The 20,804-nt window shown below is 36.2% G+C and overlaps 1 protein-coding gene across 20 annotated transcripts in view; it reads left to right on the forward strand.

The window, feature by feature from the left end:
• The window catches only part of Dlg2 (discs large MAGUK scaffold protein 2), a 1,944,997-nt gene that overhangs the window by 1,165,096 nt on the left and 759,097 nt on the right, over positions 1-20,804 (forward strand). Inside the window, exon 1 of one of the 20 annotated variants that reach the window (XM_004658291.2) lies at positions 7,906-8,262. The exons of 17 other annotated variants lie outside the window; for them this stretch is intronic. In XM_004658291.2, coding sequence (XP_004658348.2) covers positions 7,954-8,262 — 309 coding nt within the window. In that variant the 5' untranslated portion in view covers positions 7,906-7,953. Of the gene's footprint in view, positions 1-7,905; positions 8,263-20,804 lie in introns of those variants that run through there. 2 more of the 20 variants (XM_045145575.1, XM_045145580.1) reach the window with 2 other exon arrangements.

Below are 20,804 nucleotides of genomic sequence, written 5' to 3' on the forward strand. Positions count from 1 at the left end.
TCACTTGTATTAGTGTATGCCAGAAATAAATGATATGAAGTATTAAGACAACAGCATTTACAATGTCATCCAAAACAACAAAATGTTGAATACATTTAGCCAATTCAAGAAAATACTTATCACTAAAAAACAAAAAAATATATAACTAAAAGAAATTGAACATAGAAATAAATAGGAAGATATCTGTGTTCACAGATTGGAAAAGTAATATCAAAATATCCATAGTACCCAAGGAAATCTCTAATAAGTCATAATGGCCTATCCTACAAAAATAGAAAAAGAAATTCTAAAATTTGTATGGATATACAAAACATCTTGAATAACCAAAACAGCCTTAGAAAGAACAATGGTGGAAGCTTCCTGGTATGAAAACATTAGAAATCTACAATAATCAGAAAAATCTGGTGTTAAAATAATTATAGACAAACATACCAACACATATAACACAGAGCCTAGAATTCAATTCATACATATATAATCAAATGACCTTCAGTAAGAGTACCAAAGCAACACAAATGCAAAAAGTATAGAATTCAGTAAACAGTGTTGAGAAAACAGAGAATATACATGTGGAGGAATGAAATTGAAGAGTATGCAATATTATACACTAAAACTCAAATGCAGGCTGGAGAGGTGGCTCAGTGGTTAAAGACACTTGCTTCCAAAGCTTGCTACCAGGTTCTATTCCTTACTACCTACATAAAGCCAGATATACAACTTGGCTTATGTGTCTGGAGTTCCTTTGTAGCGGCAAAAGGCCTGGAGTTACCCATTTTTCCTTCTCTCTCTCTCTCTCTCTCTCTCTCTCTCTCTCTCTCTCTCTCTCCCCTCTCTCTATTTCAAATAAATACACAAAATATTATAAAACCTCATAATACATTAAAGGCTTAATGGTAAGGTCAAACTATAAAACTGATAGATGACGATAAAGAGAAAAATCTTCATAACACCAACCTAGACAATAATGTCTTAGGTATCACTCCAAGAAAGCACAAGAAACAAATTCAAAAACAAAGTAATGACATTTTATAAAACTAGAACAATAACTTTTAAAGTGAAGGAAATAGTCAAGCGAATGAAAAGGTATGCTAATCAGCTCTCTTTTACCAAATACCTGAGATAAGTCACCAATAAAATGGGCTTATTTTGGCAAAAGTATTTGTTTGAACTCATGGAAAGGCAGTGCATCACAGCAGGATTAAAACTGTCTGCCTCATGGCCAGAATGAAAAGGAGGAAGAAGATGGAACCTAGGTTCTACAATTCTAAAGTCTCTAGGCTAAGTCTTTTACAGGTTCCACCTGCCACTGGTGTCCGCCACTAATATAGACATAACATGCCTTCCAAGAAATGTGTTCTTGGAGAGAAGTCATGTGGGATTGAGCTCTGGAAAGCAAGAGAGACTTAGAAATTGCTGAGTAGAAGAGGCATAGGTATTGTATGCAGTCTGTTTGAAATCAAGTCTGGGAATCTGCTTTTGGAGCTGTGTTGAAAAATATGCTCATATATTGCTTATTTTCTATTATGTATTGTGGTGGCTAGATTCAATTGTCCCCTATCAACTTAAGTGTTCTGAATGCTAGGTTTCCAGCTGATGGAGATTTGGGAATTAATGCCTCCTGGAGGCAGTGTATAGTGGGGCTTAAGCAGGCTTAAGGCTGTTATAGCCAGTTTCCCCTAGCCAGTGTTTGCCACACTCTCCTGTTGGTATTGTCCACCTTATGTTGGCCAGGGTGTGATGTCCACCCTCTGCTTATGCCATTGTTTTCCCCTACCATCATGAAACTTCCCATTAAGTCTATAAGCCAAAATAAACCTTTTCCCCCCCAAAAGCTTCTCTTTATCAGGTGATTTCTGCCCTCAATGTGAACCAGACTGCAACAGTAATGTTGGTACCAAGGAGTGGTGTCATTTGCTGCTAGACACCTGACTATGTAGCTTTGGCCTTTTGGAGCTCATTTTCAAGAGAAATGTGAGAAGAATTAAAACTTTGGCCTGAGACATGCTTTGTAGTGCTATAAGTACAGCTTGATGGACCACTCTGGTCTTATTTGAAAGACCTGAATGCAGTAAGAACTATGGACTGTAAGGTTTGGCTTATGAGGGTGAGAAAGAGCTTTGCCTGGACTGAGCTAGAAGCTGATTGTGTAAGAGGCTTTCTGTTATGGTTATGTCCTGAGAAGGTGGGCAAGGTTTCATTGCATAGAAACAGACTGGTATGATCAGAGGAATATGATACAGAAAAAATAAAATAGTCATTGGGTGAAATTGCTGCCTGTTCAGCTGCAATTAGAGATTATAAGCCTTGAGATTGGGCCAGTTGGCCTGTACTGGGGCAATACTAAGAATGTAGACTCTTTTGAAGGGGAATGGGTGCTCAAGGAGTGCCCGGTTCTTCAGAGTCTGCTTTATTCCTCCATGGATTAACAAATTGGCACCCTACCTGGCACTGTGGAATATATGCAGGAAAGAAAGGGTCATTGAGTTTGCAACATGGTCTTGTGTTTTGGAAATGGCCATCGGTGGTATGAAACAAGTTTGCTGGATGCCTGCATGGAGACCTGATGGAGCCATGAGGATGAACTGTGGGTTGAAATGGACACCCAGTGGAGATGATGGGACCATAAGATGGCTGCTGAGGACATCTGCTGGCCCTAGATGAAGTTCTCCAGGACTGTGAGTAGCCTAGCTGGAGGGGTATTAGAATTCCAGAGACATTTCCTGGTTAGAATTATTGGACTTGGAGATGTGTCACTGACTAGACTTGTTGGATTTGGAACTACAGAGTTTGATGTTTGCCCTGTTTTAAATCTTGTAGTGGTTAAATATTTTGTTATGCCCAGCCATATTTTGCAATGTGAATGTGTATTCTGTGCCATTATGGGGTTTTGGGGGGATTTTTTTTTTTTTGGTATTATGGCTCAGTTAAAAGACCATGGATTATGGGGATGTTTGAACATCATTAGGACTGTTAAAAATAAATAAGCACTTTTAAAATTGGACAGAATGCATTGCATTTTATATCATGGATGGTTATCAGTTTGTGGGGTCCAGGGTTGGAATGTGGTGATTTGATTCAGGTGTCCCCCATAAACTTAGCTGTTCTGAATGCTAGGTTCTCAGCTGATGGAGATTTGGGAATTAATGCACCCTGGAGGCATGTATTGTTGGGGGCTGGCTTATAGATGTTATAGACAGTTTTCCCATGATAGTGTTTGCCACACTCTCCTGTTGCTATTGTCCATAGCACCCTCTGCTCTTGCCATCATTTTCTCCTGCCATCATGGAATTTCTCCTTGAGTCTGTAAGCCAAAATAAACCCTTTTCCCCAAAAAAGCTGCCTTGGTCAAGTGACTTCTGCCAGAAATATGAACCAGACTGTAATATGTATTTAGGGTGGCTTTACCTATTAGGAATTTTGTGAACATTTGGATGGGGAATATGGCCACAAGCTGGAAATGAGTGCTGGTATTTAGAATATCTGTGTTTGAAAGGCACAAGGGCATGAGGCATATTCAAGGCTTCTTAAAGCATCAGAAGCCAGGCCACAGTGTCATGTAAAGATGATATTATCTGTAAGGTCAGTGAATCACACAGGTGAAACATTTTGATGGTATTGGGCAGGGTAGGACCACTCACAATTCATTTTAGGACTCACTATGGCTGTGTGAGAAATGGACCAAGAGTGTCTGACAGATACTTTTGAAGAAGCTTTTATCACCAGTCTATTGAGAATTGAAGTTAAGCTGAAATTAGAGTGGTTTTGGTAATGATTGAGAAATAGGCAAATATGTAAGTCAATTAAATAGATAAGAATTGGAGAGATGGCTTAGGAGTTAAGCACTTGCCTGTGAAGCCTAAGGACCCCGGTTCAAGGCTCGGTTCCCCAGGTCCCACGTTAGCCAGATGCACAAGGGGGTGCACGCGTCTGGAGTTCGTTTGCAGTGGCTGGAAGCCCTGGCGCGCCCATTCTCTCTCTCTCCCTCTATCTGTCTTTCTCTCTATGTCTGTCGCTCTCAAATAAATAAAAAAAAATAAAAAATTAAAAAAAAATAGATAAGAATGTAGATACTGTAAAGCATAATTTAATATGCTAAAAGAGTTCTGGAAAGCTTAATGAAGAAGTGACAGTAGTTTAATAGCAAACACGAAAACAAATTACTTATAACAGCATAGTGCAGAAACTGGACTCAATTGCTAAAATATACAAATTATAAATGGTTATTACCTTTTTAATAATGTTCTTTTCTGTATATAAGAAATAGCAAATAATTAGTGTCCTGATTTGTGTAGTGGTGAAACTAAGTGCACTAGAAGATAATAAATCTATATTTCCTGAAAACTACTTCATAAGTTATTATTACAACTAATGCTGATTAATTCTCTTCCAACATCCATTCAATATAGGAATATTTATGAGAATTTCGGACATTTTAAACTATTTATATTAACTATTGAACTGTCTAGATTAAATCTTTATCCCTAGACATTTTAAACTATTTATATTAACTATTGAACTGTCTAGATTAAATCTTTATCCCTAGAACTGTGTCCTTTCACATGTAATTCATGCTTGTTTCTGTTCCGTATTATTTAATTGATTTACACAGTTTAGAAATAATTTTAGTCTAAAATGTCTTAAGTGTTCTTGGTTCTTTGATCTTGAAAGGTAAATGTGATTGGAGCTGGCAGTAGTCTAGGCCAAATATGTGTTGAAGAGTACTGATTTGTTAGCACTTATAAAATCACTACTTTTTTTATTCACTTCTCCAATCAAAGAAAATTGTATCTAATACATTAAAGCTTTCCATGATGATTTAACCTATTGCTTGTGGCTGCTAAAGGGTTTCTACCTTCCAGGTATCTTATAGGCTAGCACTTAGCTATGGAATTTTATGTGGAAAAAACATTCTGCATAATATCTAAATGCCATACAATGTATTCACTGTTTCATTTGTGCTATTTATTTTTATTAAACAGATCATGTCAGGATATTAGTTTTGAACTCTTGCTTTAAGACGACTGGCTGTTACATGGAGTGAGCACCAGGTCACAGTGAGGTCAATGAGATATATCTCAGCTAGGCATCGCTCTGTGTGCCATCTGCCCAGGTTAAATCACAATGATGAGTGGGATGTGTACTCATACATTGCTAATTCTTGTTATACCAGAATGTCATGGTTATTACAAATGTCCAATTACAAGTGATCAAATTGGATTATTGCTAATTAGAGCCTTTTTATAGTACAGAGAGAAGGCTACTTCAGTGTATTTCTCTAAATGGTCTGCTTTGAGATTAACAAAGTCAAATGCTCTGCTTGAAAAGAAAAATCTTGGAGGGAAGTGAAAAACAGAAGGATAAAATTAGTTTACATGGATGTAGAGAGATGGCTCAGTAGATAAATTACTTGCCTTGCAAGCATGGGGATCTCAGTTCAGATCACCAGTACTCACTTAAAAACACTGAGTATGGTGGTCCACACCTGCAGTTCTGGCACTGGAAAGGGAGAGATAACCAATTATCCCTAGAGTTTCTGGGCTACCTAGTTTAGCCAACTGGGTGAGCTCTACGTTCAATGAGTAACCTTGTCTTGTAAAATAAGGTGGAGAGTGACTGAAAAATACAACTGATGTCAAACTCTGGCTTCTACCTACATGCACACACATGTGTACCCACACATACAAACATGTATACACACATGCACACACCACATGCACACAAAAAAATAGTTTCTATGTAGTAAAGTGAAAAAATAATCTGTATATTGTTTAGTCAGCTTCATAAAAGTTTGCTATGACTGTATCTTTTCAGGAAAGTAACAGTGGCTATGCAACGTATGATATTTATCCATATACAAAGAAATGAAAAGCTAAGATTACAGCAAAAGAAATCCTATGCCTCTTGTGATGGGAAGCAACAGCTTATTCCAAACAACCCACTTATTACAAACTAAGGTTCCTATGAAGATTTACAGTATCTTAAGAAGTGCCCTGACAGGAAATTTTTTGTTAAGGTACATACTGTACACAACACTGCAAACTTGCAACGGATGCACCCAGACTCACTTTTATGCAGAAAGATTCTTATCAGAAAGATGCAGAAGAGTGGGTAACAGGGCATGTGTTCCCTGGACCTACCAATGGGCCTCTGAGCAATGATAGCCTCAACACCTAGAGAAGCATCTGTAGTTAGATGAGAAGGAAGGGATCCACACAGTTCCTGGCATCACCATTTGAGACTGATTTAATTCATTTGTTTTATCACACCACATGATAGTGCAGAACCATGCATCATAGTAATGCCAGACAGGGCTGACGTTCTCCAGGACTTACCTGAACTGAAAGTTCTTTCAGGGGTTATACCTTGATTCAGGACAAGGAAGGCAACTCAAGTGGTGAACAAGGATTTCCTATTTTCTTCCTATTAGGTATCTGTGGTGCTCTATTTGCCTTGAATTTGACTCCAAGTTTCTCTTTCAGGAGGAAAAAAAATGTTATTCAAATATCTGTTCAATAGTGCCTCGTATATTTTGACAAGTTTCCTAAAGAGCACCAAAATTAATATGAAGGGAGTATCTTTTTTCAGAAGAATTGATGAAATGAGTATTATTATGAGAAAATATTAGTCACCTCCCTTATTTTATATATATCTATACATATACATAGTTAACTGGGAAAAATCATCTCAGGCCATCCGATTATCTGTTGCTAATTCATTTGTACCATGCGGTTATGTCATTTTTTCTCTTCATGGATGGCAACTTGTTTTGCAATGAAACCAATATTATTTCTGTAGGAACATATGATAGGGACAGACCTTTTGGTAAGTAATAGGAGAGAATAAAATTTCCTTCTACTCACACTTTACCTTTGTTGAAAATAAAATGAGTGGCTTCAGCAAACACGCTAGAATATGAAACCAATCATGGCCTCTTTGAAAGGCAGTTGCTTTAAATTGGATAGATTTCACTCATTTTACTGCAATATTTTGAAAATTATGTCTTTGGAAACCAAAATATTGTGTGGCAGGGCTGGATATATCTTTCACTTTAAAGTACAGACTCTGTCTGTGGTGAATGTATTTGCTGTGGTGAAATATTTGAAAAGAAGCCCTGAGAATAATTTGGCGTAAGGAAAAAGACTTTAAAAATAAACCAACCTATCAGTATTGAATCTTGAAAATCGTCATATTTTAATAAGAAAGAATTAGTAATTGTGCATAGTATGAAGAATATATGATAGAATTATAACACATATCAGGATTGAAAGTAAATTAAACTTCCAAACTTTAAAAGATTCTAGCATAATACTATGACATCAATCACTGAGAATTTATTGACATTATTGGATTTCATATTTATACTCTTATTACCTTCTGATTTGGTCTGTGTCTTGGCAACTATCTTTCTGGTTAAGTGATTCCCATCAATGGTGACCATTTCCTTACAGGTTGACATTCTCATCCTTTCGTATTGTTTATGCTATTGTGTTTCAGACTAATTGCATCATTTCTCGAAAGTAGAGTCCTGTTAGTCTGATAAGAAGTTCTCTTTTCATTTTGTATGTGAATCAGAGTGTAGAGGGGAAACTCAGAATGCCAAGTTGTGAGAGGCATTCGTACTGTGGGGTTCCATCCAAAAAGGGCTTGTAACACAGTGTACAGTCTTGTAGCCCAGCTGTGTAGAGCATTGATTGCTTCTGCCTAGAGCCGGGATACTGTCAAGTTGCTCTGTGAGTTGAGTCATCTATTGACAAAGAGCTACCAGCCCGCAGATAATGCTGTGCGGAGCTGCTCTCGCTGCTCCCACGACTGCTTATAGCAGCTGTCAAAGACACTGAAGCATCCACAGGGGGAAAAAAAAAGACTTTTACAACTGCCTGGAAGAAAGGGGTGTGAGGGACGGAGCGTTTCTGTGCAGAGCTGACCAAAGGAAAGAGTAGGCATCAGTGCAGTATGAATGCATACCTCACCAAGCAACAGAGCTGCAGCAGGGGGTCCGATGGGATGGATACCAGCAGGAATGCACCCACTCTCGTCAGGGATGCCCACTGCGCCTGTGGCTGGCAGAGGAACCCTCAGGGACTCGGGTACAGTTCTCAGACTATGCCCTCCTCAGGATCCGGGGGCCCGGCATCAAACAGGACCAAGTTGGTCACCTTGTGGGACAATGTGCGGAAAAGTCCCCACAAGACAAGCACCAAGGGCAAGGGGAGCTCTGGGGAGCGTTGCGCCTGCCCACAAGGTTGGTTCAACCCAGCCCAGGTGAGTTTTCTCCTCCTTCTGTTAGCTTAAGAAAGTTGTGTAAGGTCAGCATGGGCTGCAAACTTTGCTGAGCCCTCCTTTTGAACTGGGTTCGGATGTTTGGAAAAATGTTAGGCCAAGAGGGGGGAAAAATCATCCTGCCATCCCCCCCAGGTGTCTGTGGTTTGCACTGTTGGGTGGGCTGTGGAAGTCCAGGGTTGCTATGCAATTACTTAAAGGGACTTTTCTCCAAGTCTAACGTCTCTAGTTCTGCTGTGGTTTTAGAATTGTGCATTATAAAATGTAAACGGCACTTTTACTTCTAACCGTAGTTAACTTCTCTATTTTGATAAGGATAAAGGAACATTATTTCCTTAGCTGTTGAGAACAGTGATGTGAAGTGTGCTATTCCTGTCTTGCTCTTGTTATACTTTGTACCTTTTCAGTGATGGGAAAGGAAATTTGTTTTATTACTAAATAATTAATGTTACAAATGAAGGACTAGTTGGGTGCAGGACAGATAATGTTTATACTAAAATGATGAAATGTACTATTTGTAGAAAAGCAATAAGATTACTTGCATTAAAACCATAACTGTTTCTCATCAACTGCAGTTCTGAGAAAGATGTGTTTGTACATTTATTTAATTTGGTTCCTAAATTGCCCTTGCCCCAAACTACTAGCATTTTACCAGGAACAAAATTGGCTTACTTTTCCTGTTTCCAGCTAAAGGAGAGAAAACAACTTCCTGCAAATGCTATAAATACAAATAAAATGCACCTGTAGCCCCTGTCCTGACTATAGTGCCCATGACAGTTCACAAAAATCATTGGAAAGAAAAAAGCTGTGTTTGCAAAAAAAAAAAATCTCTATTTCAATATTTTTGGCATAATTGAGAAGTGGATATTGATCCTGAATAAAAATGTTATTATCAGAGAAGTGTAGAAGACATTTTAATTTTAATAATAGTTTTTAGTAAGTGCTTCCAAGAATGTCATGTGTCATTAATTTTAATAGTTTCTCTGTGTTACATGGCCAAGTATATGTCTTTTGATGCACTGGTATGACAGTGGGAGTTTGACTTAGGAAGAGATCTCAGTATCTTGATAAACTAGTTCAACTGGAAATGGAGCCTGACATATTAAAATACAGTTATAAAACTTAGAGTTAACATGAACCTAGAACTGAATAGTTTGGCCAAATGTGATGATTTTTTATGATCATGAATAAAAAATATTTCCTTAATATTCTTTAATGTCTAGCTCTGTTTAGATTGCATTAAGTTCTCCTAGAAAATCAAAAATTACTTAGCAATATCTTTCTTGTATGTTTTGTTTTTACAGAGTAGAAAAAGGCAATTTGCTTTGGTATTCTAATTCTTTTTACCTAAAGAGATACTTCACTTTTGATTTCTTAAATTATAATTTCCTAGATGAAAACACCTGATGCTACATTATGAAAATAATATTCCAAAAATCTTGATATATATTTCAACCAAAGGAAACTTATCCCTTTCTACATTTTTCATAAAGAAGGCCTCCAACTTGCCTGAAATTTATAGCCATTTAATGCTTTAAGGGATTGAAATTGACACTCTGCAGTGACACTTACAGACCCAGCGACATGTGAGAAGGCCACAAATTAAAGCTGCCCAATCTCTTATACTCCTTAGTGTATGCATTTCTCTATACTTTCTGGTCTCTCACATGTATCTTATTGTTAGCTAGGAAGAATAATGAGTCCTATATATTGGATCTATATCTTTTAGGGTTTAGAGTGCTCAGATAGACTTTCCCTGCCTAAACTTTCCACCTTCCCTTATCTCAGACCTATTAAATGCTGTGCTAAATTGTCCAAGCTCCCTTTCCCATGTCTGCACCCATCCAGAGATATTACATTAAATAATTTTAACTCTTGTGCATATATTTAAAATTCAGGTTTAAACATCTCTATAATACTTAAGTACTTCTATTACTCTAATATTTTCATGCATATTAGTATATCCATATATGCATTTATAGTCCCATATACATGGAATTTGCTGTTCTTTATTAGTTTCTTATAGGGAAATATTAGCTTATGCTCAAAAAATGTCTCATTCTCTTCATACAAAGTATTTATCCATATAAAGAATATTTTCTTAAATTCAGATAGATTCACAAAGATACTGGCATATATATTCATATATCTTGATTATTTACATACACATTTGTAGCACTTATCTTTAAGTTATGCACATATGTCTAAACTCTGTGTATATGTTTGCTACCACAAAAACAAGATTGTGTGTGTGTGTGTATATATATATATATATATATATATACAGTATATATATATACTGTACAGAATACAGTACAGTGAAACTACATGCTTTTAGAATTCCTCAGCACTATGTTTTATCCCTAATTTTATAAATATAGATATGCCATAAAATGTTACTAAATATTAGAATTCTTAATAAAGCAAAAACTGAAAGGATGTTGTATGTTTTAGACTAGTCCAGGCATCTGCCACCTATGGTACAGAATATGCCTGAATGATCTTAGTTGTCTCAGAGCTGGGATCTTGCCCTCACCAATATTTGCTGTATTATATACACATCAACAGTGTGATTTCCAGCTGCTATAATAGAGGGCCATGGTAATGATTTTACTTTCTCTCAAGTCTTTTTGCCAAGATCCTGTTATTTAGGGTGCTGAGTGCTAACAGGACTCTGTCATTATATTTGTTCTTTAGTTTGTCTAAAAAATAGCTCTGTCTGTTCTCAAATAAATTTTCATTCCATTGGAATTGGTGGAGTTAATATAACCATAATTATAGGTAAGAAAATGGAAAATTATACTGTCCAGACATGAACACTGTAATGCGCATCTAGGATATTAGTGTTAGTCTTGGGAAATGACATGCCTATCATTGCCTATGTGGCATTTCTTCTTCCTTGGCTGAGCTGGGGGGTGGGAAAGGACAGAACCATGGAGGCTTGGAGATTCATTCATTCAGTCATTCATTCATTCTTCACTGCTTAACTAAACTGTCATATACTGAATGCCTATGTTGTACCACACTGTCATGCCCTACAGATACAATAGGAAACAAAGTAGAAGTTCTCTCAATATTATAGAGTTGGCATTCTACAATAATCTATAACATTTAGAGAATATATCATATATCACAACTTAGAACCTAAACAAAAGTGTTGGGATTATGGCACATACAATAGTAAGTATACATTTAGAATGCAAATGGATAGAAAAATACTTTTTAGAAAATATATTCCATGTCATTGCAGATGTATTTTTGGCTGTATAAAAAATGATAAGTAAAATGCGATAAGATAGTACCAATTTCATATAGTTATGTTGAGGAATGATTGACATATCACATGCAAAGACTTAGTGAAGGGATTTCTTATAGTAGGGGCTTGATAAATATTGTGGAATAAATTAATTAGAACAAAGGCCACAATCCACATCAGCTATTATTAATTTATTCCTTATTTCATTATTATTTACTGGCTAGGAAGGAAACTGGCATTCAGTGAAGGTTTCATAGAAATGATAATACTTGGACCAACTTGCATTGAATCTAAAAAAAATTGAATGTGTTTATAGACAAATATCTAAACCTTCATGCAGAAGGATACATTAAAAAGCACAATACCCCTGGGGCTTGTTTGGAGACACACATATATCTGTCCACTCAGAACACTGGGTCCGGTACAGCAGGCTCATTGGTACAGTAGATTGCATGACTGAGCACAGACAGACTAGTCACAGTTTTGTAGACCGAGATAAGGATCTTAGATGCCTGTTCTGCCACTCTCTGCACAGTATATTTTTCTTTAATGGTCACAAATGCTTCTGGACCTCAGTTTCTGTAGTATTACCAGTTGTCCTAGATGAACCAACACATCTTCCAGTTCCGGTACTCTGTTAACTTCTCACTTTGTCAGCCGATACCCATAAACACTTTGGATAGAATCTATGCTTTCATGCCAAACAATCCTTCATTTGAAATTACTAGTTCTGTGATGCCACTTTTGCTTAACCTCTGTAAGTCTCATTCTCTCTTCTGAAGAACTTTGGATAAGAAAGATGTGTGGCAAAGTCATGACATATGAATTGAAAACACTTCATACCGAGGCCCCACCATGGCCCTTAGAGTGTAAGTTTTCTGCACATTGCATCTGTCACTACTAGTGTTATATTATCCAAGTTATGTTATTTAACCTGGAGAACTTGTTGCCCAGCATATTAGTCACATGAATTTTGCTCTCTCATTAGAATTTCTAGTTTGCTTGCTGAATTTTTTATGGCTCCCTTTTAATGGTGAAGGTTAAAGCCAGGCAACTATCCAGAAACTTTTGGCATAATACCACATGATGCTGATATGAGAGTGACATTTTGTCCTTCAAGGTTCTCAGACATTTACAACTCCCCCCACCCCAACCACCTACATACACACACAACTTGGGAAAAATAAGATGGCATTAATGAAGCAGCATCCCCATAGGTGTACATTCAGAACTTAGAGGATGTTAGATTTTTTCCAGCAACACCATACAACAATCTTATTTCTAGAATTTAGCCAGACTCTGTAAATCTCCCCTAAGCAGGCCTTTTGTTCCAACTCCAGAATGAGCAGCTTTCTGCAACTTGAATGCCGCAACATTTTAGCCTAAGAAGTAAGAGTGACATAAGATGAAGTTATGAGTTCATCTAATGCCCAAGCAGAATTTTCTGACAGCTCATTCTTACTCTCTGTTTTGACTGATACATCTTCAAGAAAAAGATTCCTTCCACTACCAAGGGGAAATGAGATTTTTTTCTTAGATTCTGGGAAACACCAGCCACCACTGGTAAGGGAAACAGAAGCCAGAGAAGAATTAAAGTTCTAAGCATTCCTGTGGCAGACTTGAAGCCATTTAGTCAACATCCCTGGCACCCACTATACTGGATGCTGGCATGAGCACATCACTCTCTCTAGGGCAGAGCAGGGAGAAGCACAACAGAGGACAGAAAGAGGAGAGCAAAGTAACTTATGTCCATTATGTACTCAGGCCTATTGATGTGTAAGTCATTGTGCCAGGGGCGGTTCAGTAATTTGTCTTCAACTAACATTAAAAAAGTCTTGTTGAGGGCTGGAGGGATGGCTTAGTGATTAAGCACATGTCTGTGAAGCCTAAGGACCCCGGTTCGAGGCTCGATTCCCCAGGACCCATGTTAGCCAGATGCACAAGGTGGGGGGTGTGTGTGCACATGTTTGGAGTTCGTTTGCAGTGGCTAAAGGCCCTGGCATGCCCATCCTCCCATCCTCCCTCTCTCTCTCTCTCTCTCTCTCTCTCTCTCTCTCTCTCTCTCTCTCTCTCTCTCTCTCTCCCCCTCCTCCTCTGTCTGTCACTCTCAACTAAACAAACAAACAAATTAAATAAATAAAAAAATAAAATAAAATAGAAGTCTTGTTGTAATCCCCATATTACAAGTATGGAAATTGAGGCTAAGAGTAACTTATCCACAGTCACATTACTAAAAAGGGTGGAACTACTTTCAAGTGTTGGTGTATATGATTCACTCTTTGTTCCATCATATCTTAAAGCATTTTCATGCTCCCTGGGAAGTAGAATCCAACCCCAGTACCACCACCATACACGTTACAAACGTCTATAATTATCTGGTTCAACAGGGATTTCCTTCAGGGATTGATGTGTTTTACATGATTAGGAAGACTAGATTTCTGGCATCCTAGATTTCCCCCTTCAACATCATTTTCTTCTCTCAGCAATTGTGAATGTGTCAGGCACTTAAAGATCCCTTTCCTCTCTTATCAGAATTAAGAACTGTGATGAGTTGAAGCAGTTGGCATTGGTTCCCACAGCATTAACACTGCAATAAAATAAGAATCCTTACAGAGATGTCATAATTTGTGAGGTTTGCAAGTTGTATTCCATTTTTAAACATTTATGGTAAAGAACTGGACATAGCTGGTCAAAATAGAAAAACAAGAAAAGTGCCTTGGAGACATTGTCTTTAATATCTCACATCACTCATTTTTTTGTGAATTTCACACATCTATTATATGTTATTATATGTGAATGTGCATGATTGTATATGGAATCAATGTCAAGAATTAAAAATCTCTCTTTGACTCCTGCATCTCCATGATCCATCCTGCTTTCTCATATCGTTTGATTTATTTCAAATCTGGATTTACTGTTGTTCATGTTTTTTTTTCCTCCTCCATTCTCTGCTGTGCTCCATTCATTTAGTATCCCAAAGGCATCTAGATGTTTTATAATTATGTTGGAACATAATAGGAACTAGTGACCATCCAGTACATTTTCCAAAAGAGAAACTGAATCCTAGGAAACGTAGGAGATTTATTTGCTTAAGGTCCTTTCAGTTTGTGGCAGATTTTGCACATGCCACTGAACTCAGAATTGCATTATCTTGTTACTGTTCCAAGATGCCTTCCCTCTTATCCCTTATATGCCCATCTTCATGCGGAACACTGCCAGAAAAGTTTTTAAGCATGCAAGTTATTGGGAATGGAACAAAAATTTCTATATTAATACATAAACCTAGTTTTAACTCCAAATGAATACCAGTATCCCTGAAGGAGAGTCACTAGAAAGCATTGTAATGTTATATTTTGTCGTCACTGCTGTATTTATTACTTATTTATTTCATTTATTTTGAGACAAGCTTTTGCTGTGTAGCTCAGACTGACCTCGAACTCATGGCAATCTGCCTACTTCAGCCTCCTGAGTTCTGGGAATAAAGGAGTGGATCTGACTAGAAAGCCTGGACTAGAAACCATTTTAGAAAAACTGAGAGGTACTTATGTGTGCATAATGATTCAGAAGTGATGCTGGCATTTGTGAGTAGGGAGCCAGGGATACACTGGTGTGTGCAGAGCGGGCCTGCACAATAATCATTTTACCCTCAAGCTGGGCACTCGTGGAGATTAACCAAGCATTATTGCCAAAGCCAAAACCAAGATGGAGTTGATAAGCAGATGCAAAATATTTCAGCTGAAATTAATCAACCACTGAATTTTCTAGTCTGATTCGCGGGTATATCAGAGACCCTGGGACTTTGTCTAGTTGCTCAGTATGTGGAGAATTGTTTCCATTTTTGAAGATTCTGTCCTTATGGTGATGTTGCTCCAAGTATTTGTCACTGATATATCTTTGCTGAATTGGTCTAGGTTTATGTATTTCATTAACAAATATGCAACCCAACATATTTGTGACTTCTTTTAATAGATTGAGGGCCATACACTGTATTTCATTAAGTATACTTGGAGTATATGATGTGATATCTCACTTTGTGTATATGATGAAATCATCAAGGCAAATTCAATGACATATCCATCATTTCAAATACTTCTCATTTCTTTGTGATGAGAACACTTAAAATCCACTCTTGCAGTTATTATGCAATAGACCATCATCATTAACTATAATCACCACTGCATGGAGAAAGAGAGATGTGGTGAAAGGATCTAGACCCAATATTTTGAATTAGTGGAAACATGAAATTCAGGATAACATGAAATTTCTTAATACTGTTTGAAAAAAATTCATTTGTTACTCCCATGGTATTAATGTTGAAACCTTCTGTACTATAAATCTATTTTGTGAAGCTTCTCTGGTGCTATTTAGTTATAATTTTCTGTTGCTTTCTTACATTATCATCATCAACACAATCATTATCATTTTAGGTATGAGCCACCACATTCAGCAAATAGTTCAAGGGCCTCAAACATGTTGAGAAAGTACCTTGTCACTGAGTTATACATCCTAGTATGTTGGTTTTAATATTATTAGGGTATTGCCTCATAGTTTATCTGCAGCTAAGTTCCATATGACCCTCGAAATTTATGAATTAATTTTAATCTGTCAGTTCAAGTTAGGGTATCCCTCTAGTGATTCTAGGCTGACCTAGAATTCACTATGTAGTCTCAGGCTGGCCGTAAACTCACTGTGATCTTCCTATTTCTGCCTCCTGAGTGCTGGGATTAAAGGCATGTGCCACCACACCCAGCCTAATCAGTGTTCATTTTTGATCAAAGTTAAACCTTTGATTTTGAAGTATCAGAAATCAGATATACCTTTGTATAAGAGGGAATTTTAAGCAGGAATATATGGCAAACAAGTATGTACATATGCACATACATTCATATATGATGACACCTAGTTAGTCAGCTAGATAACTCTGTTTGTGGAATCACCTTTATTTTATTTATATAATAGTATTATTTAGTTATTTATGACTCTATGTAACAGTTAAAATAATACTGTGTACCATGTGATACAATTATATATATATATGCATATATATGTAATTATATATGTACATATTGTTTAGTGATAAACTCAAGGTGAACATATATTTCCTCAAACAAATGTCTATATTAAGCTTAAAAAATAAAGTGGTTTATTTGCAAGAATATGATTTTTTTTGTTTCTATACTTTAATTTATCTATAATTTTTCATGTTATATCATCTACTGTTAGTAATCTTACTTCCTTTTATCTCAAAACATATAAATGGTCTGTTACTACTTCCTCTAACACTAATTCTTACTCCAGGATCCCTAATATGTCTGCTCTCATTTTCCTATGCTTTTTATAAGAAATTGCATCTTATCTCTAATTCCATTTAAATCTAAATTTATTCCTTTCCAGTACACAGAAGCATTTAATAATTTCCTTTCATCATCTATTATAATTGAGCTCTCAGGCTGTCAAACTAAAAGCACATTATTTTAAATAGTATACTTGTTTTTTTTTAATTTTGTCCTCTTAATTTTAGTTAAGTCACTACCTAAAAAGTTATTTATAGGCAGTTTTATTATCTGTGAATGTCATTGAAAATGAAGCAATACAGGGATGTAAGGTATTCATTACAAAATGGAAAAAGAAGCTCCCGATATGAACTGGCTCTTGGTTCGAGGATTTGACATGGTAGTGTGCTCTGCTGTTGTGTATTGAGCTTGCCTTTCAGCTAAACCACGCATCAGCAATGAGCAGGCTACATACCAAACTCAGCCTGCTTCTGTTTTCTAAAGCCTGTGAATCAGGAATGGGTTTTATTTGTTGTAGTAACTAAACAAAACTTAAGGGAAAATAGTAGAATAAACATGGAAGTTATATCCATTATATTACCCATAAATAAATTTTACTCAGACATGACCATGCATTTCTGTTTTCTCACAGACTCTATAGCTGTTTTCATGCTATAGTGGCAGAGTAGAGAAGTTGAAATAAAATCTATAAACTCCAAAGGGGCAAATATATTTATTATTTGACCCTTTACAGAAAAAGAAAATGTTTTCTGACTGCTAACTGGACCATAAGATTTCCATGATGGTGGAAGGTTCCTATAATTAGAGTTGTAAATGCATTGTGCTTAATCATTTCTCTGATTAGAAAATGTGAGATTCTTGTATCATTAGCAGGAAGCTTAACTCAGAGTGCAAACATGTTCAGTCACCCCTGTGAGACAATTCTTGTGTCATTGTATTATATTGAATACATCTGTTTTATCTATATGTAAAGAGGGAGTATTCAGCCACATTAATGGTACAGAGAAGAGGGACTGTTTCTTTTTTTTCTTTATATCCAGCAAGATAACCTGTACAATTTACCTATGGTTTTTGTGTGACTCTTGTGAATAAGCCTCCATACCTAGTTTAATCCAACCTACCTTCCTTCATTTATGCTTATTTCCACAGAGCTCAGAATACTGTAGTAGATAACAAAGTTTCTTGATTTCAATGAATTATCAAGAGAGGACTATGCATATAATACATTAATAAGTTTGGAAATCACTTGATTTGTTATTATCGACAATGCAAATGTCTTAAGATAAAAGCTAATGTCTATCCAGGTATGGTGGAAAAGACTTTTAATCCTAGCACTAGGTAGGCAGAGGTAGGAGGATTGCTGTGAGCTCAAGGCACCCTGAGACTGCATAGTAAATACCAGGTTAGCCTGGACTGCAACAAGACCCTACGTTGAAAAAAACACACACACACACACAAGTAAACAAACAAACAAAAAGACTGATGCCTTCTAGTCCCATGATAGTTCTACTTAACAATGTGCATATATACAAAGTCCCCTAAAGATATTTGACATGTTTCTTTGGTTTTCATTCATTATGTGCTTCATTATATCTTCCTTCAGATTCTTTTTTTTTTTTTTTTGCTGTGGTGCTATTGAAATATTGGAATAACTATTCAGAAATTAGGTTCTATATTCAAGAAGTTCATGATATTTCAATGGAGTGCTATACATTGAGCATGCAATCGGTGTTCTATTGTCTAATTTATAATCCCTTGTCCTCTGGAAAGCTGAAATTCATGAAATATTTTATGAATAATTTCTGTATATTCCATTGTATAAACCTGACATTCACTCCCATCTTTTTGCTGCTAAATATAAGTCTTCAGAGTATAGTAGTTAGTATGACTGCATTGATAACAGTGATTGGGATATATTTGAATATTATTTAAATGTAGCCTGTGCTCTTTAGTGAGTGGTTAACATTGATTATTGTAGCTACAGTGTATATATGCAACAATGACTAACACCTGACTTTTTTATTCTTCAGAGCCTATTTTATAAATCTACTCAAAAGTTGGTTCTGTTTACATATTAAGCTATTATTTCTCAGATCCATTTTATTCCTTTATTCATTTATTCACCACACAAATTACTTTGTTTAATTGAAATATGTTTAGCTTCTATTTAAATGCTATTTTGTTCTAAGTAAAAATAGAAACAAAGTAGCCAATCATAAGTCATATTAGTTTAAAAGTAAGCATTTTTACTACTTGAAACTTATTTTACTTTTTTAATTTTAGAGAAAAAAAATGCAAGCTTGAACTTTGCCTGTAATTTCACCTAATTTTCATCACTACTAGCCTTTTGGTAACTTTGAAGTCCTTTTGTCTCTGTTTATGTATCTTTGGAGTAACTTCATATTTTTTTTCTTTCCCTGATCATGTATGTGGCTAAACATAGAGTCATGTTTGTATTTTTAAGTGAAAAGTTAATAATATAAAACCCTATTTTTTAAAGAACTATGACCATGTTGTGAACATTTTCCTGCTGTATTAGTCACTTTACCCATTGCTGTGTCCAATACCTGCCAATAATTAGCTTAAGGAATGCTAGTGTTTACTGTGGCTTACAGTTTTGACAGGATACAGTCCATCATAGAAGGGAAGGTATAATACCAGCAACAGGAGGCCAGCAGATTACACTGCATTGGGAAGAAAGGAAGAACAGGCAATGGGCTCTAACACCTGAAGTCCCAGCTTCAGTGAACTATTCCTACAATAGGTCTCCACTTCCTAGAGGCTTAATAACTTTTTCACAGAACATCCAGAGCAAGGGACCAAGTGTCAAACATGTCAACCACACTAGCTTGTATTTTATATTCAAACTACATTTATGTTAGTAAAGTATTTTATTGTCATAACTTTATATAATTGCTCACAAACTTTGTTTCTACCTAAGCCCATATAGTCATTCATATATATTCATACACACACACACACACACACACACACACACACACACACGATCTGTGGAATTTTGCTTTTGAAATTTTGTTTATTTATTTTCAAGAAGAGAAAGAGAATTAAAAAAATGAACATGGGTGTGCCAAACCTAGTGCCATTGCATACAAACACATGCACCAGTTTGTGTATCTGGCTTTACCTAGGTACTGGAGAATCAAACCTAGGACTTTAGGACATTGGGCTTTGCAAACAAGTGCCTTTAACAGTGGGGCCTTTTCTCTAGCTCTGGATTTTCTCTTTTTTTCTTTTTCTTTTTGTTTTGTTTTATAAGGTAAGGTCTTGCTCTAGCCCAGGCTAACCTGGAATTCACTATATAGTTTCAGAGTGGCCTCGAACTCATGACAACCATTCTACCTCTGCCTCCCAAGTGCTAGGATTAAAGTTGTGCATCACCATCACCATGCCTGGAGATTTTTCTTTTTGATTAATTATTACTATGAAAAACATACCCAATAAATATCAATGAATATGAACCTTTGGCCATATTTCTGATGAATGTTATGTTTTCAGAAAAGAATCATGGAATGAAAGGGTTTGAACTTTTAATGGTTCTTAATATTTCCTTAGTAATTCAGATAATATTTATTTAACAATTAATTATTATACCATTCCCACAAACCAAAGCACTATGTTAATCAATGGAAAACAAGAGAGACTGATTCTTTTCCCACAGAGCTTAGAGTTAATTGCCAAATTAATTCTAAGAAGGTTTGCATATTTATAATCCTACAATTCTGGCAGTGCATAAAAATGCCTTTCCTTCTGTGCTTTCAGTCACTTAACTTTTGCAAAATTCTTTTTGAATTTGGTGGGATAAAAATTGCTTGTCTTTGCTATTTTAATTTGCTTTATTTTGCTGATTAAGATAAGTACATTTGTGTGATTATAGACAACCAAAGTACTCTTACAAAATCTTGCATAATATCTCCTATACTAGTAAAGCTCACTTGGTAGTTTAAATAATCTTA

Source organism: Jaculus jaculus, chromosome 3 (assembly GCF_020740685.1).
Source record: "Jaculus jaculus isolate mJacJac1 chromosome 3, mJacJac1.mat.Y.cur, whole genome shotgun sequence".
NCBI lineage: Eukaryota > Metazoa > Chordata > Mammalia > Rodentia > Dipodidae > Jaculus > Jaculus jaculus.